Below are 27617 nucleotides of genomic sequence, written 5' to 3'. Positions count from 1 at the left end.
TTTGACAATAAATAATACTACATAAAACGCCTTCTTTAAAGAAATTATATATTTAAAGCCCCTTGCTTCATTGTAAGTGCCCAAATGTATGTCATTTCTCTTAAAGTGCATCCCATCTTCGTCACTCTCCGAAGTTATTTTTATGATTTTTTTTAATTTAAAATAAAGAGGTACAGCTATTTCAGAGTTCGCTAAAAATGTACCAAAAACCCTTTTAAATCAACATCTGCTTTTATTTAAGCGCCTAAATGTCTGCATCCTTTATACAGTGGAGCGCCGTTTATCCGGGCTTCTCGGGACTTGACATTGCCCGGATAAGCGAATAACACGAATAATGAGTCAAATGATATATTTTATCACCAATTCCTGGTTATGTTTTGGTTTTTTGATAAAAATAACCCAGTTTTTACTAACTTCATGTTTTTCCAAGGAGAATATTTAAAATTTGCCATGCATTATAGTGTTTTTGTTATGACAATGTGCTCTTTTAACCGCTTTTTCAAATATACTTCTCATAACGCAATGTCAAATTTGTATTGAACTGTCATTTCTCAACAGCACGGATAAACGGAAAGCCGGATAAAAGGTACCCGGATAAACGGCGCTCCACTGTAAATAATGTCTCTTATTTGTTTCAATATTGATCCCAAACGAAGTAGACGGTGATAGATGTTGTGATAAAAGTTTTCTTTGAATCAATAACGTATTTTAACATCTACACAATCTCCTTTTTAAACCTTTTGTGCTTAAAAGTGCATGAACCTATTATTCCTATCGTATTGCCAAGACAGCTCTTTATTGCATGGGCTATGGGTTAAGTTGCAAGTGCAAATGCTTTAACCGAGGCACGATTTTCGCTCCAAACACAACATACTGACCCCAATGCTAGAAGAATATCGTAAACCCACAGCCACTGCAGCTTACAATCTCGTTGCGGTTTCGTCCAAGTATCGCTATCGACTAGAACAATGTAAATTCCTACCCGATTTTGCAAACCGAACTACATGTACGTGCTTCGGTTTCACTTCCCGGCAGATGTTCGAACAGTGTACAAAACCAGACAAAGGTTAGTTTTTTTTCACTCACTGTTGCGTTGAGCAACAGTCACAATGACGCGACGACTTCCCAGATAATTTTACAGGTATATTTATTGCCGAAAGCTTAACTAACGGTGATAACAAGTAAAAAAACTTCTGTCTCGTCGTACGGTTAGAATAGAAAAGAGCCGCCGCACTCTGTTTCTTTCCGTACATCCTTTCCGTACGCCTTATCCTTTCCGTTCGCATTATCCGTGTGTTATCAAGTATCTGTATCTTTTACACCGGGCAGTCATCAATACGCGTTATTATTATAACGTCGAACAGTTGCCAGACTCGTCGCAACATTCTCCCCTCCAGTGAATTGTCGAATTCACTTTCCCTATGGCTGTTCCGGTGTCGTTGCTGTCCCTATCCTACTCTTTTGGTTCCACGTCTGTCTTGTCTGTCCTTTCTCTCGGTTCGATATCCAAGATCGCAATTTTAACGGCGGGTCGTTCTAATAATCCGTTCGCGGTTTGCCCTACAGCTTGCCTTACTTGTCCGTCCTTTGCTTTAGTGGTTTGAATCACGCGCCCCTTTGGCCAGCTATTTCGGGGGAGCGTATTATCTACGATCACTACCAAATCTCCTTCTTTAATTGGGCGGCACGGATGAAACCACTTACTCCTCCGAGTGAGTGATGGAAGATACTCGGCGATCCATTTCTTCCAGAATATATCTGCGTAAAGCTGTGCTGTCTTCCACGTGTTTCGTAGCATGCGGGGTGTGTCGTCAAAGTAGATAGGAGGTTTAGACCCGTCGGGGCTTCCAAGAAGAAAGTGGTTTGGCGTCAATGGGGCGTCCATTTCACTGTAGACAGGGATGTGTGTCAAAGGCCTAGAATTGATAATCATTTCTATTTCTGTTAATGTGCTATGTAGAATTTCATCGGATGGCCTTCTTGGGAGATCGTATGCGGCGAGTACTTTCTTTACCGATTGTATCAATCGTTCCCAGCAACCTCCAAAATGTGGCGCTGCGGGAGGATTGAACACCCACTTGGTTTGTGTACTGTTGAACTCCGTCATAAGCTCATCTTCGTTTACAACTTTCATAGCTTGTTGTAATTCCCGTGATGCTCCAATAAAGTTCGTTCCCCTGTCACTTATAATCTCGAGCGGTGTACCCCTTCGCGCGATGAACCGTCGCACAGCTAGAATACAAGATGATGTAGTTAAGCTGTGTGCAACTTCGATGTGTATACCTCGTGTGGTCATACACGTAAAAAGAACTCCCCAACGCTTCTCTGCGTGACGTCCTACTGTTACGCTTATTGGCCCAAAATAGTCTACACCCGCGTAGGAAAAAGGGCGTTGACAGGCGGCTAATCTAGCACGCGGAAGATTACCCATCGGCGGTGGTTCTGGTTGCGCTTTCCGAATCTTGCAGTGTTGGCATTCATGGCGAATACGGCTGTATTCAGCCAATAGATGGGAGATATAAAAACGTGATCTCAGCTCATTTATAGCCGTGCTGTGGTTATGATGACGATACCTTCGATGGAAACTATCCAACAGTAGTTTTACTGCATAATGTCGTCTCGGTAAGATGATCGGTTTCTTGGTATCTTCACCAACCCATGTACACTGATCGATTCTTCCCTGCATTCTTACTATCCCGTTCTCGTCCAATGTCGGGTTAAGCTTGTACAATGGACTTGTTTTCGCTAAAATGGACTTATGATGCTTATTTACTTCCGATTTTTCGAGAAGACGTATGTCTTCATGGAATGCTTCTAGCTGAATTTGACGTATCACGGAATTCTCAGCTGCAATAAGTTCGGTTTGGGTGAGTGGACCAGTATCCCTTGATATTCGGCGTGCCTTCCTTTTAAGATTTTCACAAAATCTCCGAACATATGCCATGGCTCTAAGAAGCCGTTCCCAACGCGAAAACCGGTGAAAATTTATGAGGGTTACACTCTGAGAGTGATATTGCAATTGATGTCGTATTTCTTCCAACGTTTCACCTACTGGTTTATTTTCAAAAGGCCATAATTCTTTCGGATTCCAAAGGAATTCTGGACCCCTAAACCAACGGCTGGTAGGACTAAGGTCTGGTGAACGCTGCCACTTCGTCCCGTCATCAGCAACATTTATTTTTGTTGCAATCCAATTCCAATCTCTTAAATCTGTTGTTTCCAGAATCTCACTGACTCTGAATGCTACAAATTGACTGTAGCGTCGATGGTCGGACTTTATCCAACTCATAACATTGCGTGAGTCCGTCCAGATAAACTGTTCTTTTATGTTAATACGATGGGAGCCTCGTATAACATTTGCTAAACGGGCAGCGATCACTGCTGCTTGTAGCTCTAATCGGGGAATTGAGAGATATTTTAGTGGTGCAACACGAGTTTTAGATCCGACTAAGGAACATTCAATAATCCCATTTTCTTCAAAGCGAAGATACGCCACCGCTGCCATGCCTGTTTCGCTAGCATCACAAAACACATGAAGCTCAATTTCGTTGCTACTACTAACTGAGGTGGATGACCGATAACATCTTGGGATACTTATGTCTTGTACTACAGGAAGAACCGATAGCCAGTACTGCCACTTCTCAGCTAATTTTGTTGATATTACTTCATCCCAGGAACTCCCTTCACGCCAGATTTCTTGCAGAAGGACCTTTAGATACATAAGAAAATTACCTATCAATCCAAGTGGGTCGTATATCGACATGAGGACCTTGAGAACTTCTCTTTTTGTAGGGGTTTTCTTTTCAATCAAGGACGTAAAGTCTTGCCGGGTTGAGATGTTGAAGACGAATGTATCCTTTGCGGTGTTCCACCACATTCCTAGAACCTTCTCTGTGGTTGCCTCGGTTCCTATTGAGACGAGTTTGTTTACAAAATCGCCCTTTAGTAATGCATTCTTCACGTTGTAAGAATTAGTCACCCAGTTTCTTATATTAAATCCTCCTTGTGAGTGTATGAAATGTACCTCTCTGGTCAATCTGATGGCTTCTTCATCGGTTTCAACGCTCGCGAGCATATCGTCAACATAGTGCTCATTCTTAATACATTCCACTGCTCTGGGATATTGGTGCTCGAATCGCTCAGCATTTAAATTTTTAACATAGTGAGCTGTGCTGGGAGAGCACACCGCACCAAAGCTCATTACTGTTAGAACGTACTGTTGCGGAGGGTCGTCAGGTTCACCATCGTTCCAGAATATTATCTGGCTGCGCTGGTCCTGTTGCTTCATTTGTACTTGAAAAAACATTTCCTGAATATCGCCGCAAATTCCAACCTTGAATTCACGAAATTTGTACAATATGGTTTGCAGATTAACTAACAAGTCAGGGCCTGAGACAAGGAACGAGTTTAGGCTCACCCCGTTTGACTTTGCAGCAGCGTCGAATACGATACGTATTTTTCCCGGTTTATTAGGGTTCACCACAGGGAAAATTGGTAAATACCAATCATTTGGATGCCTCTCTAAGGTCTCGTCGGCAGTTAGCTTCCTCAAATAGCCCTTTTGTACGTACTCTCGAAATTTTGTCGTCATTGCAGTGGCTAGTTCTGGGTTTCGCCTCAACTTTTTCACCAGACAGGTATGCCGTTTTAAAGCCATATTTTTACTTTCTGGTAGGTTAATATCATCATACTTCCATAGAAGGCCAGTTTCAAAGCGAGTGTCTCGTAGGTAAACAGTTTTCTGGAGAGTTTTTAAAGCACGCTCTTCCTCAGTTGATCTAACATGTTTAGATGAGTGGTATATTCCGAGCGAGTCCAGTGCAAAGTAATTTTTAAGAGTCTTATCCAGGTCGCCATAACATGAGCAAACGTGGACATTTATATACTCCGGACCATTTCTGCTAATGGCAATTGATGCTGCACCTGCACAGCTTGGTCCATACACAACCCAGCCGAGGCGAGTTTTGGATGCTGCTGGTTCGTTTTTATTTCCCTCAACCGTTGAAAGTGATCGCGTTAAATGTGAGTTATCCATGCCGATCAAAATACGGGGCACCGCGTTTGTGTACGGTGAAATAGGGAGTCCTTTCAGATATTTGTATCTAAAACCCATCTTGGATGGATTAAGTGATTGCTCTCGTAGTCCAAGACTTTTCACCGTATGTACGTTATTCATCGAATAAATTGTTGAGTTTAAATCCCGTGAAACCCCGATCGCTGCCTTGATTGACTCATCTTCAAACCTACTTTGGTTTCCCGTCCACGATAGACAAAGTGGTTGTGGGGTACCATCGAGCCCTAGTTCTTTGAACAGTTCATGTTCTAAGAAAGTCCCTGATGAACCATCATCAAAGAAGGCAATCACTTCTATAGTTTTCCCTCTGCCATGGAGAACCACGGGAACGTACCTAAATAGTACGACTTCGTGCGAGCCTGAGTGAGTATTACAGGTTTCTGCTTGACGTGATACAGGATGATCTATCTCGTCTCGTGACGTCTGAATTTCTTCTTGGTTTTGTGAATTAGGGTGTGTGGTAAGATAGTTAGGGCGATTAATTACCTTGCTTAATGGTGTTGCTGTAGTCTGCGGTGTCCAGTGTAGAAGCGAGTTGTGGCGTCTCGAGCATCGATTGATTCCGCAAAATGTTTTCACATGGCAGTGATGAGTATGTTGCAAAAGGCAGATACGGCAGATTCGGTGGGATTTTATCAGATTCCACCTTGAGTTGACGGACATCTTCAAAAAGTTTGCACACTTCTCTAGCTTCGGACAGTTCCCTTCACATCCTCGACAATTTTCTGTAAAGGTCTCACCTGCACCCGCTTCTTTGGAATCATTATTTGTTAAATGAGCGTTACATTGTTCATACTTGCGGTTATTCAGACGATCGGTACTGCTTTTCTGGTGTCCTTCGTAGCTGTTACGATAATTTGTATTTGGCATGTTGTGACCAGGTTCAACTCCCTTGCAGGCTGCCTTGGTAAGTTTCTTCATCCACTCATTAAACTGGCTCAGGGTTGGTTCTCCTAAGGCTTCACACTGGTAAAACCAAGTTAGTTTCACGTTAGCAGGTAGTTTACCCACTATCTCATCTAGTAAAGCGTCGCCATTGAGATACTCCACCAGTCCAGAAGCACCCATTGCTGCGCACAGGGTCCGCACTGCGTATCCATAATCTGCAAGCGATTCGAAATCGTTCGCCCTCGGAGCTGGCATCGCACGAATCTTGCTCATGAGAGCCTTAACTATGAGCGCTGGACGTCCATAGCGTTCACGAAGTATCTCGATGGCTTCAGGAACACTCGATGGGTGATAGAGACAACTCTCGACAGCGTCAAATGCCTTGCCCTTTAAACACCGTTGAAGCCGCAACATATTCTCCTCATCACTGCACATACCGTTCGAATAGTCATAGCTGGCGATGAATACTGACCACTCTTTAGGGTTTCCGGAGAAGCTAGGCAATTCCCGGCTGGTGCAGTGGTGCGCAGACACCTGGCTTTGATTAATGACTTGTTGACCACTGAAGCCGTGCCATGGATGCATATGTTCCTTGTCGAGCCGGGTATCACTCTGCGAGCCCGAAACGGGCTTCGGGTGATGCGTTTGAAGAAAACGACGCCTTTCTTCTTGCCGAAAACGCTCGCACTGTTCTTCCAGCAACAGTCTCTGTTCAATTCGAAACTGTTCGCATCTTTCATCGATTCGTCGCAGCTCGTTCTGTAGATTACTCGCCGAACGATCCAAATGCACATCACGCTGATCTAAAAATAAACGCGATTCATATGCGCCACGCGCACTTAGGTTTGGATACATAGGATACTCACTCGGTCGCTGAGCGTTTAACGCTCCATTACTTGTGCACGCGTTCCGAGTGTAGGCCTGTGCACGAGGATCAGCATTCAACGTAACGTCCGTCCGAAGAGTAGCTGCTGCACAAGGGACCCGAAGATGTGTTGGTACTCGATGTGCACTGTTTCTCGGATTAATGCCGTCGGGTAGAAGAGTGCTCGATGCTGCCTGATACCCTTGTTGCGTCGATTGCAGATGTTGTTCAGGATGCCCGGCGGTTTGACCCGTAAACATTACTTCACTCGAGCGATAATTTCCCGACGCCGTTTGATGCTGATAGCCGCCACAAGGAGCTCGTGAGCTCGAGTACATTGGCTCATTATGCTGAGCGGTATTCGATGTAAACCCATCCGGATAAGTCGCATGCATTACACGTGGCTCCTGGAACCTAACCTCAACTGGCCGTGCTACTTGTTCCGGACGGTATGCGTGTGGCAAATACGGGTTGTGTAGCCTGGCTTCCATTGTTGAATTAGCATTTGCCTCCGGTAACATATTAACCTCACAAGTCCCAGAGGTATTGTAATTTGCAGGCGGCACACGTAAGTTAATTAAGCTCATCTCGCCAGGTTGAGAAGCGCTAGTCGTTGTTAGTGGTGCGTGTTGTTGAGCAAGCCACGTTAAGCCGGGTTGACGAGCACTGACTGCTTTGTCATTTCGAATGGTTGCGTTCAACGCAGGTGGCTCCAAGGGGTTCACATCACCCGGTCGGGTAACACTTGACGCCACATTTTCCGGATGATTTGTGCACGTCGTGCAAGCACTTGCAGCTTTTAGAACGCTCATTTGATGGGCACTCAAAACTGTGTTTGAAACACGCGCGTGAATCCTAACCTCGTCCGGTTGAGAAACACTGATCGCTGCATCAGTCGGGCGGTCGATGTGGGGCACGTGGAAATGTGGAGACTCCTCCAACGTAGCGTTAGAATTCACAGGCATGTTATGATTTGCAGGACATACAACGCTCGTTTGATGGGCACTCGATGCTATTGGTGGAACACACGCGTGAAACATAACCTCGTCTGGTTGAGGAACACTGATTGCCGCATCTGTCGAGCGGTCGTTGCGGAGCGCACGGAGATGCGGTGAATCCTCCAACGTAGCTGTAGAGTTCGCAAGCGGGTTAGACTCGTTTACGAAGCAGCTGTCTACCCGTTGTTCGCCGCCGTCGGGTGACCGACCCGTCACAAAGTCGGACACATCAATTTCACTACGGGGATTCTGCTCTTCACGCGGTACACTTGCCGGTTGTGACATTTTAATTCACAATAGAGTTCGTTTGAAACAATATTTACCAGTGGTTAACACTTCTCTGGTTAGACCAGAAGTTTTTTTACAATGTTGCGTTGAGCAACAGTCAAAATGACGCGACGACTTCCCAGATAATTTTACAGGTATATTTATTGCCGAAAGCTTAACTAACGGTGATAACAAGTAAAAAAACTTCTGTCTCGTCGTACGGTTAGAATAGAAAAGAGCCGCCGCACTCTGTTTCTTTCCGTACATCCTTTCCGTACGCCTTATCCTTTCCGTTCGCATTATCCGTGTGTTATCAAGTATCTGTATCTTTTACACCGGGCAGTCATCAATACGCGTTATTATTATAACGTCGAACAGTTGCCAGACTCGTCGCAACACTCACCTTGTAAGTCGTTTCCGTTGCCGGCAGCAGGAAGCATTATTAAAGATTCTTTGATTTCTGCTCTTCAACAAGCGTCTGTCCTGTCCGATCAGGGTTTGTAAAATGATTTCCTATTCCGAGCTGAACATACGCCCCTGCACCGACCGGCGTAATGAGCAATGCAAGACGTGGACCGTACAGATGTCTGTCGGAAACAAACAATCTCCCCCACTCGGGCGATTGATGGCCAACTGTCCCACGCAGCAGCACCAAGAGATCGTCCCGGTAACGAGACAAACGGTTACCGCGCAAAAAACCGAAAGCAAAATCAATTTCCCTCCGGTCTATCTCCGATCCGAGGTTGAAACCGTCAATCCAGGTAAACGCTTCTCGACCCACATCCCAGATGGGTTGAGCCATGTGGGGCTGAAAGCAAACTCTATCCTTCATCGTCATCGTTTTGTCGATCGCTTAAGGAGCGGGAAAGCCGTTGCCCGATGTGACGCCCCGTTTGGCGTGTTGGTAGCATCCTGGCGGCGAAAGGCGGCAGAAAAAGATTCCGGATAATTGGCCAAGTATAACAACAAACCACCGTGTACCGCGTACGTACGACCACCGGGTTAACCGTTCCACGGCGAAGCCACTCGAGTAAACGTGTCATGTGCGCGGTGGTGGTGGTGCTGTGTCGAAAGATCGATTTCAGTGGCGTCGACGATTGCCGGCTGCCGGCTGCACCGAAAGCACTGCAAATCCTGCCTCATTACTAGCGATTTAAGTTCACCTCTTTCGTAGCAGCACGGGGGAGAGTTTGAAGGAGCAACTTCATGTTCTCGTGCAAAGTCAAACCAACAGCATCAGCTGCTACTGCTGGCGCGCGATGAAGATGGTGTCTTCGTAATTGGGTGTTTTCAGTTCAAGCTGTGGCTGAGGAGCTCGTATGGATGTGCGCCATTGACACCATCCGTTGCTTTTCTACGACAGCACACGACGGCTTTTCTCAATTGACACTTTTCTTCATTAGATTCATTGTTTTTCTTGCACTTTTGCTTGCCTTTCGTTGCAGGTGAGTGGTGCCGACGACACTGTTGCTGCTGCAGCTAAGCGTGAAGAGGCGAGTGAGATTCTTATCCTTTACCATCTGGCTTTTACAATGTCTTGCGCGTTTTGTGTGACCCAAAATTACTGATAAGAAAAGAGTGAAGCTTTAATTTAGCTAATGCTTGTTCCGTCCATCCCTAAAACAAGCCGATCGAAGCGGTATACCCCGTCCTGTACAGTAATCGATCTAAAATGTTGATAGCTTAACGCGTTTGTTCTACCGTAACAACCATCACAGCCACTTACAAACAGGCACACGAAATGTAATGTGTAACATGAATTATGGCTTTATAATTGACCACTTAAGCGCCGGACTTTGCACAGCGAAACAACGGGCCGGAAGCGATGCTTCAACACGAAGCATTCAGCCATTTTCATGGTGCAAAGTAAACGCACCACAAGGTACATATACAGTGGCTCGCGAAATAGATGGTACAGCTGCATTGTATTTGTTGTGTACTAGCTTCCGTACATCGAAACACTTTTTTGTCATTTTTAAAAGATTTTTACGAGATACATTATTCATTCATATCGACATGGTGGTCGATATCATATTTTTGTTTTTATTCTTTTAATTATTCTTCTTTTTTGCATTATGCTTGCTTTCATCTATTTTGAATTTCATCATTTTAAGGTCATATTAAACTCGAAACAAAATAACCACAAAATTATTTGATAAAACCTAGTTAAATCAATCTAAACGAAGTTTACGATTTGAAGCGATTTATTTCATACCTTTAACTTCTTAGTTCAAGTCCTACGTTGAACGTCTTCGCCAAATTTATCAAAAAAATGGCTTATGGCAATGCGAATGGTTTTTCAGGAGTGGATTAAGCAGTGTGCAAACTAAGCGGCAGAGTGGGGCTCCGAGAAAAAGAACTCACTTCCCGCTCACAAGTAAATTGGCTTCGCAACCCTCAAATTCTATCGTACAGAATTCCTCATATAACTTCTCGCTCGATGCTTCAGAAAGGTTAATATTCGTGTCATCGCTTAGGGCATTCACTCGTATTAAATCGCCACTGGTTTATCTACAAGTGGAGGCAGTTACCGAATCAGAGTAGGTACTGTGTTGGTTACTGAGCCTGGTGAGTTGCGCGACTAAGATTGATACTGCATACAATGTTCAAACAGTTTTAGGACAGTTACATATAGGTTTATCATCAATTCCAGATCTGACCCAGGTCTGCATAGACACAGCAACTATTCAAAGTTCGCTATAGGACTGGCATCAGTTTTAGGAACGGTATGAGTTTAGGATGAGTTCCAGGATGAGTTCCAGAACCGATATAGATTGGATATCAGTTTCAGGACCGAAGCGGATTCGGGATTAGTTCCAGGTCTAGTATGAGGTCAATAATATCAGATCTAAAGTCGGCATGGGTTTGAAATCGGTTCCAGGACCTCCATGAGTGTAGCAGCCGTTTCATTTAATGTAATTCTCGGAGTCGAAAGGTGTCTTGAAACGGCTTTGTGTTGAACTGTATTCGGGCTTAATTAACTTTATTATCTACGAAATGAGGTCAAATAATGGAACAGGTAATAAAACTTCAACTAGAATTACCGAGAGAAACTAATGCTGTACAGCTGTACCATCAGTTCCGTACGCCACTGTAGTGTCATGCAAAACATGTTGCGAAATAGGCATTGGAGTGAGGGTTATAAAAAAAACACTGAAAAAAATCCAAACCCCATTAGTGATGAGCCTTTTGCATGTTGATAATGGGTAAGGCAGAGTTATTTATTTCCAATTAAGTTTATTTCTTAACAACTCGTAAACGAATAACAATCCCAACTGGACCAACGTTCGCGTAAGAAAACAAAATCGTTACTTGAATTGTTTTGCAACTTGGTCTGTTTTCTTGATTGTGCTTCGGCTGATGTGCTCGATCCCCTCATGGATCCTTATAACGTTGACCGTCGTCCTTGAATGAGGCAAGATCTGCTCTGTCGATGAGCTGTTGACATCGCACGCCACGCTTCCAATTAGGTCAAACTGACGGCCACTTCTCCCCGGCGGGCTCATAAACATCATCGTCGCCCATCGTGCATCGGAGTGGCCCTGTGTCACTCATTAAATCTAAGATTTCAGCCTCATTAAAGCGTTAACGTCTGCCAATAATGATTGTTTTCTTGTTTATGGCTCCTTGGAAACACACCAACTCGGGCCACAGCCAGGGCCGGTGTCTTAGTGAAGGCGTTAGCAACGACTTGCGAGGTAGTACACACTATGAACGCTCGATTGCACCTGTCAAACGGTCCCCGCCATCGTCGGCAATATCCTTGTGGCTTGCAAATGAGGAAATTGGCATTTCAGTCCGGGGCGTACACCACTTCCGTTGTGCATGCAGGAATACCATTGCACGCATTCTGAAGACGACATCGAGGACACACCATCTTGAAGAAGAGACTAGCGCAGAAGGAGCACACACTAAGACGCTGTCGTACTGCAGACACACGGCACCATAGCACCCTAGAGACGAACGGAGTACAACAAGCAACGAACCCGGTGCCTGTGCCGGTAATGGTCGGGTTTTAGGGTCATGAGTTTCGGCGTCCCAAGGCAGCTCGGGGATGTCGCAACTGTTTCCCATTTTGCTAGGCAGCAGTTTTGCCACACCAGACGACACACTCGACTATGCTGCGTGCGTTTCCCACCAACCGAATGGCGCACCACTCCAGCAATAGGTTGGCAATGGGGCGGTGATGGGCGCGGGCACAAGGGTGTGTTTTATTTTACGACACCATATCCTTAATTAATTTAGTTTAGAAATTCTATAAATCCTCTCGTTAAACTCAATTTAATTACTGACTCTACAATCGTTAAAACCGGAAACAGGTATGCGCTTGCCCTCCGGAACACTCTTTCCCCACTACAGTCGACGACGACGAAGAAGTTGTTCCGAAAGGTGTACCCTGTTCTCTCTTTGCACTTTGCAATCATCTTTTCCTTCTACAGTGAAGCTCTTGGTGTTTGGTGTGGTGTGTTGTACCTTTGGAGCAATAATTTCATCTCATTGCGTTGCCCCGCATAGACTGCTGCAGAGGTGGCAAGCGCTGTTTGACCTTTCACCCCTTTCCCTCAAGCAAACGGTTATCACCTGCAGGTCTCCCATCCTCTCTCGCTCTACAGTATAACGTTTTTGCGCACCGACCGATCCGGAACGATTCGCTCGTTTGGGGACTGCTGTTTGTTGCTAATTTGCGACCGTTTGCTCTGTGTGTTCTGCCGGCGAAACACCCTCGAATTTGACCTCCGGCGTACTCCCCTCAACCCCCCTGCAGTGAAGAAGTTTGCGTGTCGCAGTTAGATAGTTATGCCGTTTGAGTTATGTCAATAGCAGGTTGTTGCAATTTGCCCGTTTGCGCCGAGTTTTGCCGATGCAAATGACGTGGGATGACGACACGGTGTGGTTGGTGTGGCCGGTGTGGAATCAATTCGAAGAGGCGTGGACGGTACGCCTTACTCTCTATAGGCTTGCTAGAAAACATGACGCAAAAGTGCTATTTTTTGTGTGAGTCTTTTATAATTCATAAAAGTAGGTCATATCGTTGTGATATAAAAAAGCGAAAACTAATTGTTAAATTATCTCTCGCGGCGTCTCTCATACGTTCCTATATTTCAATTCGTACCCTGTATACAAAAGTACTATTTTATAAAATTTATCCCAATCTAGCAATCTCCCGATCCATTTGCGGGGGGTTTCACTCGTAAAAGTCAGAGCTTAGGAAATCTTAGAACGATATGGTGTGTATGTATGTCTTTCTCACAAACGTTCGCTTCATTATTAAATTCTTAAATTCGCTCACAACTAACTTAACCTCTAAACGCATTCCTTCTCGGTGTGCCCTGCTTCTTCTTCCACTACAACAGTGATGAACGCGCCTGCTGCGCGGTTGACAACTCTAAACCATGATGCCATGAAGTTAACTAAAACCGTCGAGCGTTTAAATGAAATGGAAATGATTGTATGACGAACAAAAAATGGGGGGACACACAGTATGGAACGATGAATGAAGTTAAGTGCAAAACGTGCCTTATTGTTCCTCCTCATTCGACACGGAGGAGGAGTACTGCTTGCTATGCCTCTTGTAGGCTGCTTTTCCCCCCCTTTATTCGGCGAGGTTTCGAGCAGATTATTTGCCCCCGGCTGGTGGCGCCTTGCCACCGTCACCTTTGGCGCTCGGTTTCTGGATGCTAACGTCGATCACGGGACGGTTGTCTTCGCTCGAATGGTGACGCTGCTGCGGTTGCTGCTGAGGCTGCTGCTGCTGCTGCTGCTGCTGCGTTGCTTCGCTTCCGGCCGTTGCGTTGGCCTGCTGCTGGATGTACATAATTTCGGCATACTCGGTCGACTCGTTGCTGACGGCGGCTGGCGGTTTGTTGACGAACGAGATCTCCCCGGCGGCCGGTTTTAGCTCCAGCTCGGCGTACACCAGTGTTTGATCGTCCTGGTGGATGGGGTGGAACGCAAACACGTTGTTAGTACACGGTGGTAAAAAGGGGGTATGGCACACTAAAAATATCTTACCTTTGTCGGTTTACCCGCTCCATCGGAAGGCTTCGTGTCCTGCTCGTCGACGGCCGCTACGTCCGGGGTGGTGACGATCTCTTCAGGCAGTTCGTTCGTTCCGGCACCACCTCCACGCTGCAAGCGTTTGGCGAAAATGTTCTTCAGGCGCTGGGTTTTCGTCATCGGTTGCTTCACTTCGGCACTTTCGGTGTCGCTACTGCATTTGGGTGGAAGTCGTTGGGAAGAGGGAAAGACACAGACCAAGGGTGAGATTGAGGCACAAAAACTCACATTCAGTTTAATTTTTTTTATCTACTTAAGCTTAGCTTAAGCTAAATTAGAACTAAACGGTGATTTGGAAAAAACTGGCTACAAATACCTCTTAGAAAAACAGTTTTAGTGCAATTCAACAATAATATATTGGTGTTATATCCAATTTAGAGGAACGGTTTTGTACAAAACCAATAAATAAGCGGTAATTACAGGGTTTCTTGCATTTATTTCATGATCTTTTGTGAGTTCAAGTCTTTTTCTTGAATTTTATGTTTTAAAGAGCTTTTTTTATTTAGCATTGTTATCCTGATTGAAGGATATATTTAGACAGATTATAGTTTTTTAATAAATCAAAATAATAACAGAGGTTTCCAAGTCACTTTCAAATGTAAACATTGTTATTAACAGCGTGAAACATGTTAATCCACAACATTTTTTTATTTTATTTCCATCATCATCGTTTTCAATTTCTTCACTATGATTTTCAACACGTCTCAAGTTGGATTGAGTTTGACAGTTCTTTGTAATGTGCTGAAAATCATGTGTTGAAACTGAAATTTCATTATGAATAAAATACACTATTTGACAGCTGTTGAAAAACATCTTGAATGTGATGAATAATGATGTGCTCATTCGAAAATGACTTGGAAAACCCTGTATTCTGTATTTTGAAATTGTACGTTACAGGGATTTCCAAGTCACTTTCAAATGTAAACACTGTTATTCACCGTGGGAAGCATGTTAATCCACATCAATCTGATATTTCAGTTCCATCATGATAATTTTTAATTTCTCCAGCATGATTTTTAACACTTCAACGGGTTGCTGTCATCGTTGTTTCGCCGAATTTTGAAGCCGGATCTCATCCTCCATTGACAGGTGAAGTGTTGAAAATCGTGCTGAAGAAATTACAAATTATTATGATGAAAATGAAATATCAGAGTGACGTGGAATAACTTCTTGGGCGCGGTAAAAAACAATGTGATTATTCGAAAGTGACTTGGAAACCCCTGTAAAATCGAAGCAAACCAATATAAATAAGAATCATAATTTTAATATGTAATTTTGCGCTAAAAAACGCTCCAGAGATTGTGCTTCGGTTTGCAACGATAAAACAAGAAACCTTGTAAAACAGAAATTCCATTCCCAGCTTGCCAAAAAAGTGATCAGACCCTGTTTAATAGATCCGTTAGGGAAAAGATTAATCAACAAAAAAACCCCATTTTAATACTTAACGTAAGAAAGTTCTATACCGTGTAAGTTGTACTGTATATCATGCTGAAATACAAATTAAAAGAACGATAAAACTACATTCAAATATTACAATTTGAAACTAAATTAGAAAACAAAAATAAAACATAAAAAGCGTACTATTTTACAACATTTTTTTATTGCAATAAATAAGAAACTCATCCCTGGCAAAATAAAAGGGCAATAAATTAGCGTTCATCTGTACATATGGTAATACGTAAACGGAGAGGATAATAAAGGCAGAAGTATTAGCGAGCGGTCTATACACAACTGTATTAAGTATTAATTCTATTTGTTTACATTAGCTGTGTTGCTGTTGTAGTGGTTGTTGTTGGAGTTTTTGTTTTGTTTTAAAGAGCGCTGTTTAACACGTAAAATATCCGCTTTAACTACAAAAAATGGCAAATCGTTGCGAGAGTACGGCTGCATATAAGTTAGGGTACGGTTCCGCGAGGAGACAGTGTCGTTTTGGAAGGGGAGAGAGTAAGCGTTCCGCTATCTCTTTCACTATATGCTATCATTATCACACCTAACTAAATGAGTTGAGTTCTGTCCTGTGTTCCTGTGGCACCGTAGTGACGCACCCCCGGGTTTAGTAAGTGAAACAGAGGGCACACTTCAAAAAATCTCCGTTTCACGCTTGCGCTTCAGGGCGGCCCCGGATAGCAAAAGCTGGGCCTGTTTCTCGAGCAGCTCGCGCTGCTGGTGCGGTATCCAGCGCTTCTGGGCGGTGGCCACCGGCAGCCCGACCTGGTTCGGATCACCGTACCCGATCGTGGAGCAGGAGTCGGACGAAAGGACGCTCGCATTGTCAAAGTTGCCACTGTTGATCGAGTGCTGCGGTTCGCGCCGGATCGCACCGAGCGGATAGGCTGCGTCCAGCGGGTTTTGCCGCACGTTCGTTGGCCGCAGGATGGAGCTGTTGATGTTGTCGGGTGTCGGTGGCATTACCGGAATGGTGGCGGTGGTGGTAGTTTCGCCGTTTAAAACGTTTGCCTCCACGACGATGCCGGTAGCAGTTGGTAGCATTGTTTCACCGACACCATTGTCTGTAGTGTCACTGTGGTTAGGTTATTTGGAGTGGGAGGGAGTCCGAAAATAAATACGGGTAGGATAGTGTTTAGAGGGAGGAGAAGGAAAGAGAGAAGAGGGGTAGGTAAATAGATTTTTTGTACATTTTACGAGTAAAGTTTGTTAGAACGCTGACCAATTGAACCTTAACACCATGTATTATGAACGCTTTTGGTTTTTGAGATGAGTTTTGAGGAACGGAAACGAAAGGATGAAGTAAACGTTGGCATGAAGAGCGTGAGATGACACCGACCAAGCGAAACTACACAGAGTGTTACACTACAAATTCTATCCACTTTTACATTAATTGCACACACATAAAAACAAAACACACAGTTTGAAATGATTTTGAATTTTTCCTTCCAGGGGGTTCGTCGCTTACGCTACAATACTTACGTTTCACCGATTTTCGCTGCACTGGTAGAGGTGGAGCTGTTTTTGCCTGTAAATGAAATAGAGAAAAAACAATATCAACCACAGTGATTAACAGAAGGCTTAGAGATTTTCGAATATTGTCATCCAAATAGTGTGTCGATGTGCGGAATATTATTCACATTTAAACAAACAAATTGTCTCCCCCCAAATCCAACCAAACAGACACACACAGTGATTTACAACAACAAGCAAAAGAGCAGGAAGAGGTTAAGAGGTTTGTAGAGGCTTGTTTATTCGTTTGGAGGTATATATTTACAATGAAAGTATGTAAAAAAACGGAGGAATAAGGTTTAAAAATCAGCACAGTTTCGTGCGTGATTTTTTCTTTTTTTTTTTAACTTCGCTATGTGCGTGCGGGTTTGATTGTGTTCGCGCAGTTTATCGTTCGCGTTGCGTTGTTGGTTTAAATTAAACCTAATGGGTGATTTTGTTGCTGTTGCTACTATGATTGGTAATTTGAATTCGCTCATTTGAAAGATAATAATTATTTGATTTTAAATTCCTGTAAGAAACAGCTCCATGAGATTCGTAATGTAAACGAGTGGGGTGTAGAAGAGATTGTTTGCAAAATGTGCAAAATATCCATTGTCTTTCTGATTTGCTTTGCGCACGCTGTAGTCTGTTAAAATTTGAACACAATCTGTTTTACGTTAAAGATATTTTGCAGCTCCTTCCTATAGTCGTTAAATTAGCATCTAATTACGGTCGTAGATCCTTCTAGCAGTGGAAATAAAATCTAATATATGGTCTTTTTTAAGACATTCGTCACACGCTACTGGTTCCTCCGGCAACAAAGTTACGGGGAAAAAAGGTGTTAAATAAGGGTGCAGCAGCAGCAGTAGGTGACATCTTGTTTGTTTCTTTTTTATATAAAAACATATTTGCAGGACATTCTCATAACCACAGCTCCGCTTCTCTATCTCTCTCTCTCTTTGCTGTCCTTCTAATTCTGCTGTCTCCCGCAATTATGCATACTTTGTGCAAATAGTTTAGAGCTTAATCGAAACCGCTAACGAAAAGATCAACACATTTCCGCTGTGCTTATGAAATACACATATCTTATCGTTTTCACTATTTAAATTAGCTTCCTGTTGACACATACGATCATTACCGTCCTTTTCTTCCTTCCGCATTCGTTATCGTGTCGTCCTTACTAACTAATCCCGTCTTGGGGTCAAACTGTACTGTACTCACTTTAACTAAACAATTCCGTCTTGGGGTTCAAAAGATTTAAGTTTATTCAATGTTCCGTTAAGTACGGGGTTTTACTGTGAGAAAACTGTTCGAATGAATTGTTTTAGGGTTTTTGTATGTATGTGTGTGTGTGTGTGTGTGTGTGGAATTTCGTACTGCTAAAAACTGCCAACAACTGGAATTCATACCGGCCGATACTGCCATCTTTCACTCTCTTCTCTCTTTCTATTTGTCGTATTTTCGTGATACGTATACTTTCCATTCCATTACGCACTTTCTTTCCTCGTATCGTTCTACTTTAAGTAATACTAAAATCTACATTAAGGATTTTCACATTTCGGGTAGCGCTACACCTTCGTTCAAAAAAACATTTCACAATTAAAATTTTCTGCCATGTTTTGTTAAGGGAACGACCGCTGCATACGCACGCAGTTCCAGGTTCGAAATTGGGTAAAAGCTGCTTTCTCCCCTTCACTTTTTTTAAGGATTCTCGTTGGTTTTTGCTAATTGCTTCTCGCGCGCCCTTCGCTTCTCAATGAGATTCGATTATTTCAATCATTATGCTGTTAGTGACGATCGCAAAACAAAACAATTCCAGTAGAAGCCGCTGCCGCTACCTACACACTAATCAAATAACGAAAAACAGAGTAAAAGGAACGCATCTCCTATTGTTTGTGTGTTTTTTTTGTTTGTTTGGGTTGCATTAATCACCCCTGGCTTAATCAATGATGGAAAATAAGAGGAAGCGTGGAGCCTATCATATCCGTATAAGAAGCAGCAGGACTCGTGCTATGCTGTTTGTGTGCCAAAACAGTTCCCACCACTCGACGTAAGAGCAAAAAAGGGAAATTGATAAAAACAACAACAACAAGCAGAGGAAAAGCTTCCTCTAGAACTCACACAAGGAACCCGGCGCCGTACGACGGGGAAAAACCCCGCTTAATTTCCATGCTCCATGGAGATGTTTTTGTGCTGCGTCCTGTGCTCCTCCTCTTAGGCTTGTTTTGTTGCGTCTTGCCGAGTGGTTTTGTGTTTCTATATATTTTTTTTGCTTTTGAACGGTTTGTTATTTCGGTTCCTTTGCCTTGCTTTCTTCCGAAATTGACGGTCTAGTCCTTCAATCATGGCCTAATGTTTCTTTTCTTCTGCACACACACACACACACACACTCTCTCTCTATCTCGCCTCTTCTCGAAAGCAGTCGTTAATTAGTTCACCTCTTCTTCATGCTGTTGTTGTCGTATCCTCTCCTCTCTCGTCATCTTCACTTCCGGCGTCACTTCTTTTCTACGCACTTTTTTCTCGTTCGCCCAAGCCGGAAGTGGTTTTGAATGAATGTCGGACACACCACCACCATCGTGGTGCTAATATTTCTTTTCACGCACAACAACAACCGCGGTTTTTGCCTTCTTCCTCCTTCCTCTGTCCTTCTCCCTCAACACACAATCACAATCCTTACACAAGTGCTAAATAAGCAGATACATCCTGGGGTGTAAAGTGGAGGAGTTGGTGTGCGCGGTGGCGAGAAATCTACACCGATGTGTTCGTTTTGCTGTCGGCCGGCTTTCCGTTCTCCTGCTTGGCCGCTGCCGGCGGCGGTACGATCGGGGCGGCCACCGGCTGCTGCTTCGCCGCCTGCTTGCCGTTCTCGTGCTTGCCGTTGGTGGCCGCTGCCGCGTGCCGCTCGTCCCCTTCGTGGACGTAGTGGGCAGCTGGGTCCTGGGTCTGCAGCCGCTCGTCAATCTCGTCGTCGTGCGGGTGCGGCGCAATCTGGGCCTCCGAGTCCGGATTGATATCGGTATTGAGGGAGGCGCCTGCAAAAACAACCAAGAAACAGAATCAGGACACAGTCGTTCTCTATCTAGCACAACAGCGGTGTGTGGGGTTGGTTTGTTTGGAGGGGGCGTCTTAGGGGTGGTCTGGTTTTTTTTTTGTTCGGTCTATTTTGTTCTTGGTCTTTGACGGTCTTTGTTTCCACGCATTAATTGGTTTTTGTTGGTTTGCGTCCAGGCGCACGCCTCTTTCTGTTCAAGCGGGATAATATGGATTGACTCCTTTCGCTACAGATACACATCCTACACATTCACCCGGGGTAAATGTGTGAGCGAGAGTTGTTTTTTCCCGTTCCTTTCATTATTGCTTGCAACAAAAGAGAAAGGATATGCGCTGGACGTGCCGTAGCATTTTACACGGCGGCGCTTGTGCTTTGCATTTTTCATCCTTCTGTGTCAAGGTGGACAAGTTTAGCTCTGCTCTTGTTAAGTCTTGTCAAAGTAATAGAGAGAGAGATAGAGATTGTAAGGTACAACAGCACACAGCAAAGAAGCAGTCGTTGAATGCTGTTCAGAATTAATTTTGCATCTGATTAAATATGAAGCATTAGTGGTAGTTTCAGTAGTAGCAGTAGTAGTAGTAGTAGCAAGAGCGGTAGCGCACCAGCATAGAAACTGGTAACATTTTGTTTTTCTCCAGGTAAACCACATTAGCCACCACGTGGTAGGTAGCAGCATTCGTTCACAAAACTTTTAAGGTTTCGACGTGAAAGACCTATGCCAATTTAAAGTTAAAACAAAAAAAACGGGTTTTCTGCTTCAAAATCCGTTGCGCTTTTATTGGTCCAATTGGATTCTAATTGTATTAAAACAGCATGCTAGCGAGAGGCAATTGTACTTGGAGTGGTGCATTTTGCATTTTTCATTTGAGGACGTGTCCCTACCTTTCTGTTTCTTGATCGTTAGATGCAGGCCAACAGCGCACAGGCACGCTGTTGAGGGGGTTTACACGGAAGGGTTGTTCTTCTCCCAACGCACACACGCACACGCACGCAAGCAGTATTCTGTTTGCATCGTCAGTTTCAGTTTCGGATTTGATTGGACACGTTTCGATTCTTGGGATATATAGATTCGACGAGCTTTATAATGTCATGGACGTTCGCATTCCCTCGGTTCGTTTGATATTTTCTCTAGCCTTATACCATCCACATCTCCCTTGATAGTGTGTCATTAACTCACAGCTTCTTCTTACGTACTTGTTGTGTTCTTTTTGTTTGTTTTTCTCGAAGTGCTTTCCTTTTAAGATGAAAGCAAAATGTATACAAAAAAAAAAGGAAATCTACTAATGGTAATCTACTTCACGTGAGCCCTAACACTGCTGCCCCTTATCTTCTAAATCTATACACACATTTGTACTGGTACTGCTGCTGCTGCTGCTGCTACGATCCATTTGAAGCCAATTTGAATATGAACGATACATATCACACAACCAACACACACACACGCACACTTAACGGAGAGAGTAAAAAGTGGACAGATTTCCGTTTTTTTTTAATAGAAAGAGTAATCCTTAGAGAGACTGTACGCAATTGCTTTTTAAAACGATTCAATTCTCCCTACCCAGCGCAGGACGGTACGAAGGAGCGATGGTGCTTCAAATGCACAGTAGACGGCTATGTCAGAACACAGATCTAATTATCATACGAATGAATTTAAAAGCAGCTTTTCTTCCCATTTCCAGACCTGGCACTAAACTTTCTCCTCTCAGCAGCACTACTAAACTTCCTGCTAGTACTACTTTTAGAGCGAAGTGGGAAAAAGGAGCATTTTTGCCCCAGAACTAGTCGGAATAAATTAGCTTAAGCTTAAAATAATGCTTTTCTTTTCATTGTTACTCATTAAGCGACTACAATGGTGCTTTGCTTTTGCTGCCACTCCTTGCGCTGCGCTGTTTTGTTTGCGTAAAAGGGAGGTTGGTTTTGCGCTTATACTTGCGCTTGCCTATAATTAATTACTCTCCCGCCGTTACTTTTGTCATGGTTGCGCACGCGTGTGTGTGTGTGATTGCTATAACAGTTTGTCTTTTGGTCGCTTTGCTTCGCTTAAAAGCTCGGGTAGGCAGTTTTAAACATTAGCATATCTTGCGCCCTTTTATGGGGAGGGAGAGTAATAAGTTTGTAACGATTTGTCTTTGCTTGTTTTACATCCAGCAGTGCTGTGATAAGTACGAGGAAAATTCTATAATCTCATTTGACACCAAAATACACATACACAGACACACAACACAATACATTACTGTGAGAACACACATCGCCGTGGTGCACACCACCATCGCGAGAGACACCAAAGGCACGCGGGGGGTTTTGTTTCTTCCCCTCCTAAACTGAACACATTTTGAGAGAGAGCGAGAGCTGCATTACAGAAAAGCCTACCAAAAGGTTGTATATCTTTCTTGTCTAAGATTATCGTGATCGCTTAATCGCTAGAGTATGTATGGATGGGTTTGTGTAACGCGTAACATCTTCACGACACTGATTGTATACATTTGGACGGAGTGAGAGAGTGTGTGTGGTGAGGGGGAGAGTAAAATACTTCTAAAACACAAAAACGGCATTTTGCCCTACTACTAAACACACAGCTTGGATACGACATCATCATCATCATCGTGTGTGAGCTTTGTGCTCGTAGTGTTACTCTATGCGTTACTGTAACGACTACTACTGATACAAGCTAACTGTAAGGAGAGAGAAAAAAATAGAGAAGAAACGAGTAGAGAGAAAGAGCAGGAAGAGAGAGAAAGAGAAAGAAAATGGGAAAGTGGGGGAAAAGAAAAGAATGACGGTTAAAGGATCCGTTTCACACGAAAACAAAGATATGAACATGGTAAATTCAAGGAAACACATGTACCACACACACACACACACACAACATTGCTAAGGGGGAGGGAGAATTTCGAGGAAATGCGTTCTATTGGGAATGGGAAACATAATACCGTGAAAATATAACAAAAAAAAACAATGGGAGCAAATTTCTCTCAGCGTAAGAAAGGTTTGGGCAAAGGAGGTGAACCAACGAGACAAGTGAAACGGAATGTAGCTGAAGCGCGTGTTTGGGTGACGCTGTGCTGGTGTGCATCTCCAGCCATGTGTGCAATATGACATTCTTTGCCAATATTTTTGTCTTCTTGGGTATACTTTTCGCTTTCAAATGTGATTGGAGGTTGTGTGCAGGGATGTGCATGGGGAAAAGCTTCCGACGCTGCTTGGTGCAAGAGGGAATGTTTCTTTTCCAACTGTGTAACACAGCGCATGAGGCAAAAATGGTTTGTTTTTTGTGACATTCAAACTCAATCCATGATGAATGAGAAGAGTTTTTAAACAATAATTAAAAAGCGAAATAACTCAACACGAAACGATTCTTCTTTTTAAGGCGCAAAGCTTTTATGAGCGTGAGATGCAGATGGACAAAACGCACTGGAGGCGGTGGTGATGACACTGTCAAGCTTGCATTTCTTGACTTACTTGTGACCCTTACAGAGAGGCATGCGGTCTTGTTACTCTGTCTGTCTGTCTCTCTCCCAACCTACGGTACTTCGCGCTCGCCTGCGGTATTGTGTGCTTGTGAGAGTTGATGGAGTATGTAAAGTATTCGGTAAGGAATCAATTTGCTTGTTACTGGGACGGATTGGGGCGAGGGGGTGCTACACAACCCACACGTTCTCTCGCGCTTGTGTGCTTCTTGTTTGTTTGAGGTTAGTTTACTTCCGCCAAGGCATGAGGTATATTAGTGTGCAGTTATATTTACCCCTCCAAAAGAGGGCTTTTGTGCGTTTGATTGTGTGTATTGTTGGCGCGATATCGTTGGCAAAAATAAATGGCACACTGCGCTTCAAATCGGATTAAACTTACCACGGAAGCACCATCTGCCGGTTGCACGGGCTCCCACGATCAGCGCAACGGCGAGCAGCACGATCACGACGGCCAGCACGAGCCCGACGATCTCGCCGGTGCCGAAGCTGCTCGACTCGCTGAACACTTCGTCCTGCGAGCGCAGGGTAAGGCGGTACTCTTCCACGCCGAAGTTGTTGGAGGCGCGCAGCACGTACGTTTTGGACAGATCTTCCAGCGTCAGGCCGGCGATGGTAAGCGACACGTTGTAGCGATTGTTGCCCTGCAAAGAAGGAAGCCGGATGTGTGTTAATTCGCATTGCTTGGAACGGGGAAGGAAACTATCGAGCTGTCTTACCAGAGCTTCCGGAATCGGTACCGCGTACCGGCCCTGTTCCGTGCCTTGATGGTAATCCGTGCCGTCAATATTCCACATGACGTGGGGCGACGGGTTCGCCTTGATGACCATGCTTGCCGTAGCCGTACGTCCCAGCTGCAGTCCGTAGACGACCTGGTCGGGCAGGGCTTGTGGTTGGACTGTTGGAGTTGAAAAAAAAGCTTTAGTCACTCTCTTCCTTTATTGAAGAAGCATCACAGAAGCCACTCACAGTTTACGTCCAGGATGAGATCCGTGCGCGAAACACCTTCCGGATAGGCGAGATGCTGTGCCTGGCAGGTCAAGCGTTTGCCATTGTCTTCCGCACGAACGGCGCGCTTCAGGGTGGAGGTCGCAGTGAACATATGCTTATTGGAGCGCTCGTCATAGTACTCCTCCGGCACTTCCGGGAACTGTACACCCTCGTAGATCTGTTCCTGGTCTGCATGGAAGAAACAAAGTCCGTCCGGTTAATAGCGTCGTTACAGAAATCACTTACAGCAGGCCTCGATACGTACCCAAAAACCAGGACAGGTTTGCTGCCGGGTTGCCACGTTCCGCCGTGCATCGGAACATCAGCTGACTGTTCACTTCCACGTTGGCCAAATTGCCCTGCACCACCTCAATCACGGGCTGTTGTGGTGGGACTAATAATAAAAGGGGAGAAAATGCAGAAATGTAAATTAATTCTTGCTTCTGGCTGTTTTCCCCCCACCTCAACTAGAGCGTGTTCTTACATGCTACTACAATCTCGATCGAGCCGGTCAGCCCTCGTCCGTCCACGAACAGTGTGCAGTTCATGAGTCCCGCATTGTCGGCAGTGACACGGTCGATGCGCACACCGCACGAGCCCTTGTCCAGCCCTTCGCCGTGGTAGTGATAGCCGGCAACGGGCGACTTTTCCGTCGGACTCAGCGCAATCTGATCATTGAGGCCGGGCATCCGTATGCTGCGTGGGAAGAGAAGCGAGCGAAAGGATCAGTTTAGCTGGTAAAGTACAAATTTGCAACTTTGAAACACTTACAGGCAAAGTTGAGCCGGACGGCCTATCCGACAGTGAAGCTCAACGTTTTCCTGATTCTCGACCACTGTGATCGATCGTGGCTCTGTGTCGACGACCTGTGCGTGTGTGGTGGTGGCTGTAGGTGAAGAGAACAGAAATAAAAATAAATTAGTCCAACAAATCAGAATAATTGGAATATTGCGATTTTCAAAACAACATTTCATTTTTCAATATCTACAATTCAATGCCGCGCTGCTGCTGCTAATTAATCTAATCACAATATTTCGATCGGATTTCCACACCAAATGAATAGGAAAATGGGAAGATAAGAACAAAAAAACAAACGCTCGAGGATAACCCAAATCCGAACTAAATAATCCAATTTCACGCAAATCACTAGAGAGACTCTTTCTCTTTCTCTCTCTCTCCCTGCACAGGTCTCCTTTCAGTCTAATCCCTAATTAAAATTGCCTACAACTCACTGAAGTGATGATTCATTTGTAGATAATCGTAGGATGATGATAATGATGGCTCGGGCCGACACACAGGCGCATCAGGGGATGGGGCTTGATCCTCTTCCAGCGGCAAAAGCTGTAGCTCATCCGCAAAAATTAAATCACGGCTTCCCGCGTAATGGAAAAAGGGAGCTTTTGTCTGTATGTGTGGTGGGGAGAGACGTTTCCGGCGGGTGTAGGAGAGAGATAGCGAGCGAGCGCAAGGGAATTTTTAGGCAGCAAGGATAACATCAGCATAACAGTCCCTTCCTTTCCTTTACACCCCCATCCTACATGTCAGCACATTCAACATTCGTGTCTATGTGGCTGTATCTATGCTCTTTCAAACACCACCCCACGAGTTGGGCCAAATTGTTATCATTCCGTAACCATCATCATCGTCGAGACTGATTAGTTAATTAAAGCTTTTGTTCTTTGTGCTGCTGCTTGTTCATGGTTGAAGAGTGGCGGGACGGGTAGAGAGCATCGCGCACACTCTATGACTGTTACATGAAATTGCCGATGCAGCCAAAACAATTGCAGCAGCCATTTTTGCATTAGACGCGTTAGAGGTGGTGTGCTTTATAATCAAACACTCTTTTGTGTGTGTTTTGTGCTAGTTCAATGAGTGATTATATGATAGAAAAATGGAGCAAAAGAGCTCGCTCTGAATGAATTTGCTGATGAGATTATTTTGCATTTTAAATTATGCTTTTGTTTAACTATGTTGATGTAGTGCAGTGGTTCCCAATTTTTTTTTCAATCAGTGATCATTTTTTAAATATGATTAATCCGCTGATGGGTGCAGGATAATGGGTGCACTAAACGAAAAAAAAACTGTAAAACCATGTAAATGTTTAAAGAGGTTTTCGGGGCTAAAAATGGATGGTTGTAATGAGCTAACAAAAAATATGTGTTAATGCTGAGGAAATTGACGGACATCCTTATCGGCAGGGTATTTCTATTTGAAGACAATCATGGACATATCAAGACCCTTGGGGCGACTGCTTCTCAGCAACATTTGCTATCTTCAAGTGTTTTTTTTTTCATTTTTGATCATTTGCAGACCTTCGTTTTTCGTTTTTTAGATGTTTTCTTGCTTAAATTTTCGTTCCCGGTAAATAGAATTAGGAATCCTATGAATAAATAAACATGATTATCCTCTTTTCATTACTTTTTCGGCACGAAAAAAACTACTTCTCATTAGAAAACTCAATGAAATGATGCAATTGTTTTAAAAGCTCTAATTTACTTCGAAAGAAAAAGGTGAAACAATAGCAGCAATCTTCCAAAAAGTGGGAGACAAATGATTGTTGTAATGTGGGCTTTATAGAAGCCGTTCTAGCAGTTTGATCCCACAAAAGAAAGGAAGTGTTATTGCGGTTTACTTAATATATGCTTTGAAATAAGTACAAAGTTGCAGCAATTTTCCTTACATTTGTATAGCTTAAATAGACCAATCGAACCAACCGTTTTTAACCTACTGCGGAAACAGGTTTCAGCTTTAAGTAGTCCAAATTATTAAAAATTAAGTTGATTAAAAGGTAGATTTTCTGCTGTCCCAAATCGATCTTTCCTTGGGAAGCACTGCTGAAGAGCAACAAAAGTAAGAGAAGTTGCATTTGATTGAACATGCCATGGTTTGTTGAAATAGAGTACAATGCAAGGGGTTTTTCATGATAGTTTCTGGCACAAAAGCTTGGCAAACATTTAGCCGAAGTAAAACAAATTTCCAGAGATTAGCTCTCAATTCCGCGAAAAGCAAAGCATATGCT

The 27617-nt window shown here is 44.0% G+C and overlaps 3 protein-coding genes and 1 long non-coding RNA gene across 8 annotated transcripts in view; 1 reads left to right on the top strand and 3 right to left on the bottom strand.

The window, feature by feature from the left end:
* LOC1275861 (uncharacterized) overlaps positions 1-27617 on the top strand; it is a 312032-nt gene that overhangs the window by 79297 nt on the left and 205118 nt on the right. The window lies entirely within an intron of this gene.
* Positions 1567-7417, bottom strand: LOC133393312 (uncharacterized). The gene is made up of 2 exons (XM_061657780.1): positions 5561-7417; positions 1567-1916 (listed from the first exon to the last, which is right to left on the bottom strand). Exons 1-2 carry the CDS (start codon positions 7412-7414, stop codon positions 1887-1889), a joined length of 1884 nt encoding a protein of 627 aa, XP_061513764.1. The 5' UTR covers positions 7415-7417; the 3' UTR covers positions 1567-1886.
* The window catches only part of LOC1268519 (fasciclin-3), a 100482-nt gene continuing 86030 nt past the window's right edge, over positions 13166-27617 (bottom strand). For 2 of the 4 annotated variants that reach the window (XM_061657781.1, XM_061657782.1), the window contains exons 3-11: positions 25370-25484; positions 25083-25294; positions 24864-24992; positions 24578-24787; positions 24328-24506; positions 23991-24252; positions 17078-17123; positions 14105-14303; positions 13166-14024 (exon numbers count right to left, since the gene is read on the bottom strand). In XM_061657781.1, the coding sequence (XP_061513765.1) occupies positions 13710-14024; positions 14105-14303; positions 17078-17123; positions 23991-24252; positions 24328-24506; positions 24578-24787; positions 24864-24992; positions 25083-25294; positions 25370-25484 (1667 nt within the window). In that variant the 3' untranslated portion in view covers positions 13166-13709. Of the gene's footprint in view, positions 14025-14104; positions 14304-15727; positions 16671-17077; positions 17124-17323; positions 20125-23990; positions 24253-24327; positions 24507-24577; positions 24788-24863; positions 24993-25082; positions 25295-25369; positions 25485-27617 lie in introns of those variants that run through there. The other 2 variants (XM_061657783.1, XM_061657784.1) reach the window with 2 other exon arrangements.
* On the bottom strand, positions 20893-23916 carry LOC133393314 (uncharacterized). The gene is made up of 2 exons (XR_009766090.1): positions 23604-23916; positions 20893-22816 (listed from the first exon to the last, which is right to left on the bottom strand). It is a non-coding gene; the product is annotated as an uncharacterized LOC133393314 (long non-coding RNA).

The sequence above is a fragment of the Anopheles gambiae genome, chromosome 3, assembly GCF_943734735.2.
Source record: "Anopheles gambiae chromosome 3, idAnoGambNW_F1_1, whole genome shotgun sequence".
NCBI classification, from domain to species: domain Eukaryota; kingdom Metazoa; phylum Arthropoda; class Insecta; order Diptera; family Culicidae; genus Anopheles; species Anopheles gambiae.
The sequence above is the reverse complement of the archived record's forward strand: the minus strand, read 5'-3'. Positions and strand labels throughout refer to the sequence as shown.

What these genes read in the sequence shown, in the direction of transcription:
- LOC133393312 (XM_061657780.1), bottom strand. Translation starts at nt 7,414, where the DNA reads ATGAGCTTAATTAACTTACGTGTGCCGCCTGCAAATTACAATACCTCT. An exon ending in CAGCAACACCATTAAGCAAG is followed by an intron (nt 1,917 to 5,560) that starts GTAATTAATCGC and finishes TATCAATTCTAG; the next exon opens with GCCTTTGACACACATCCCTG.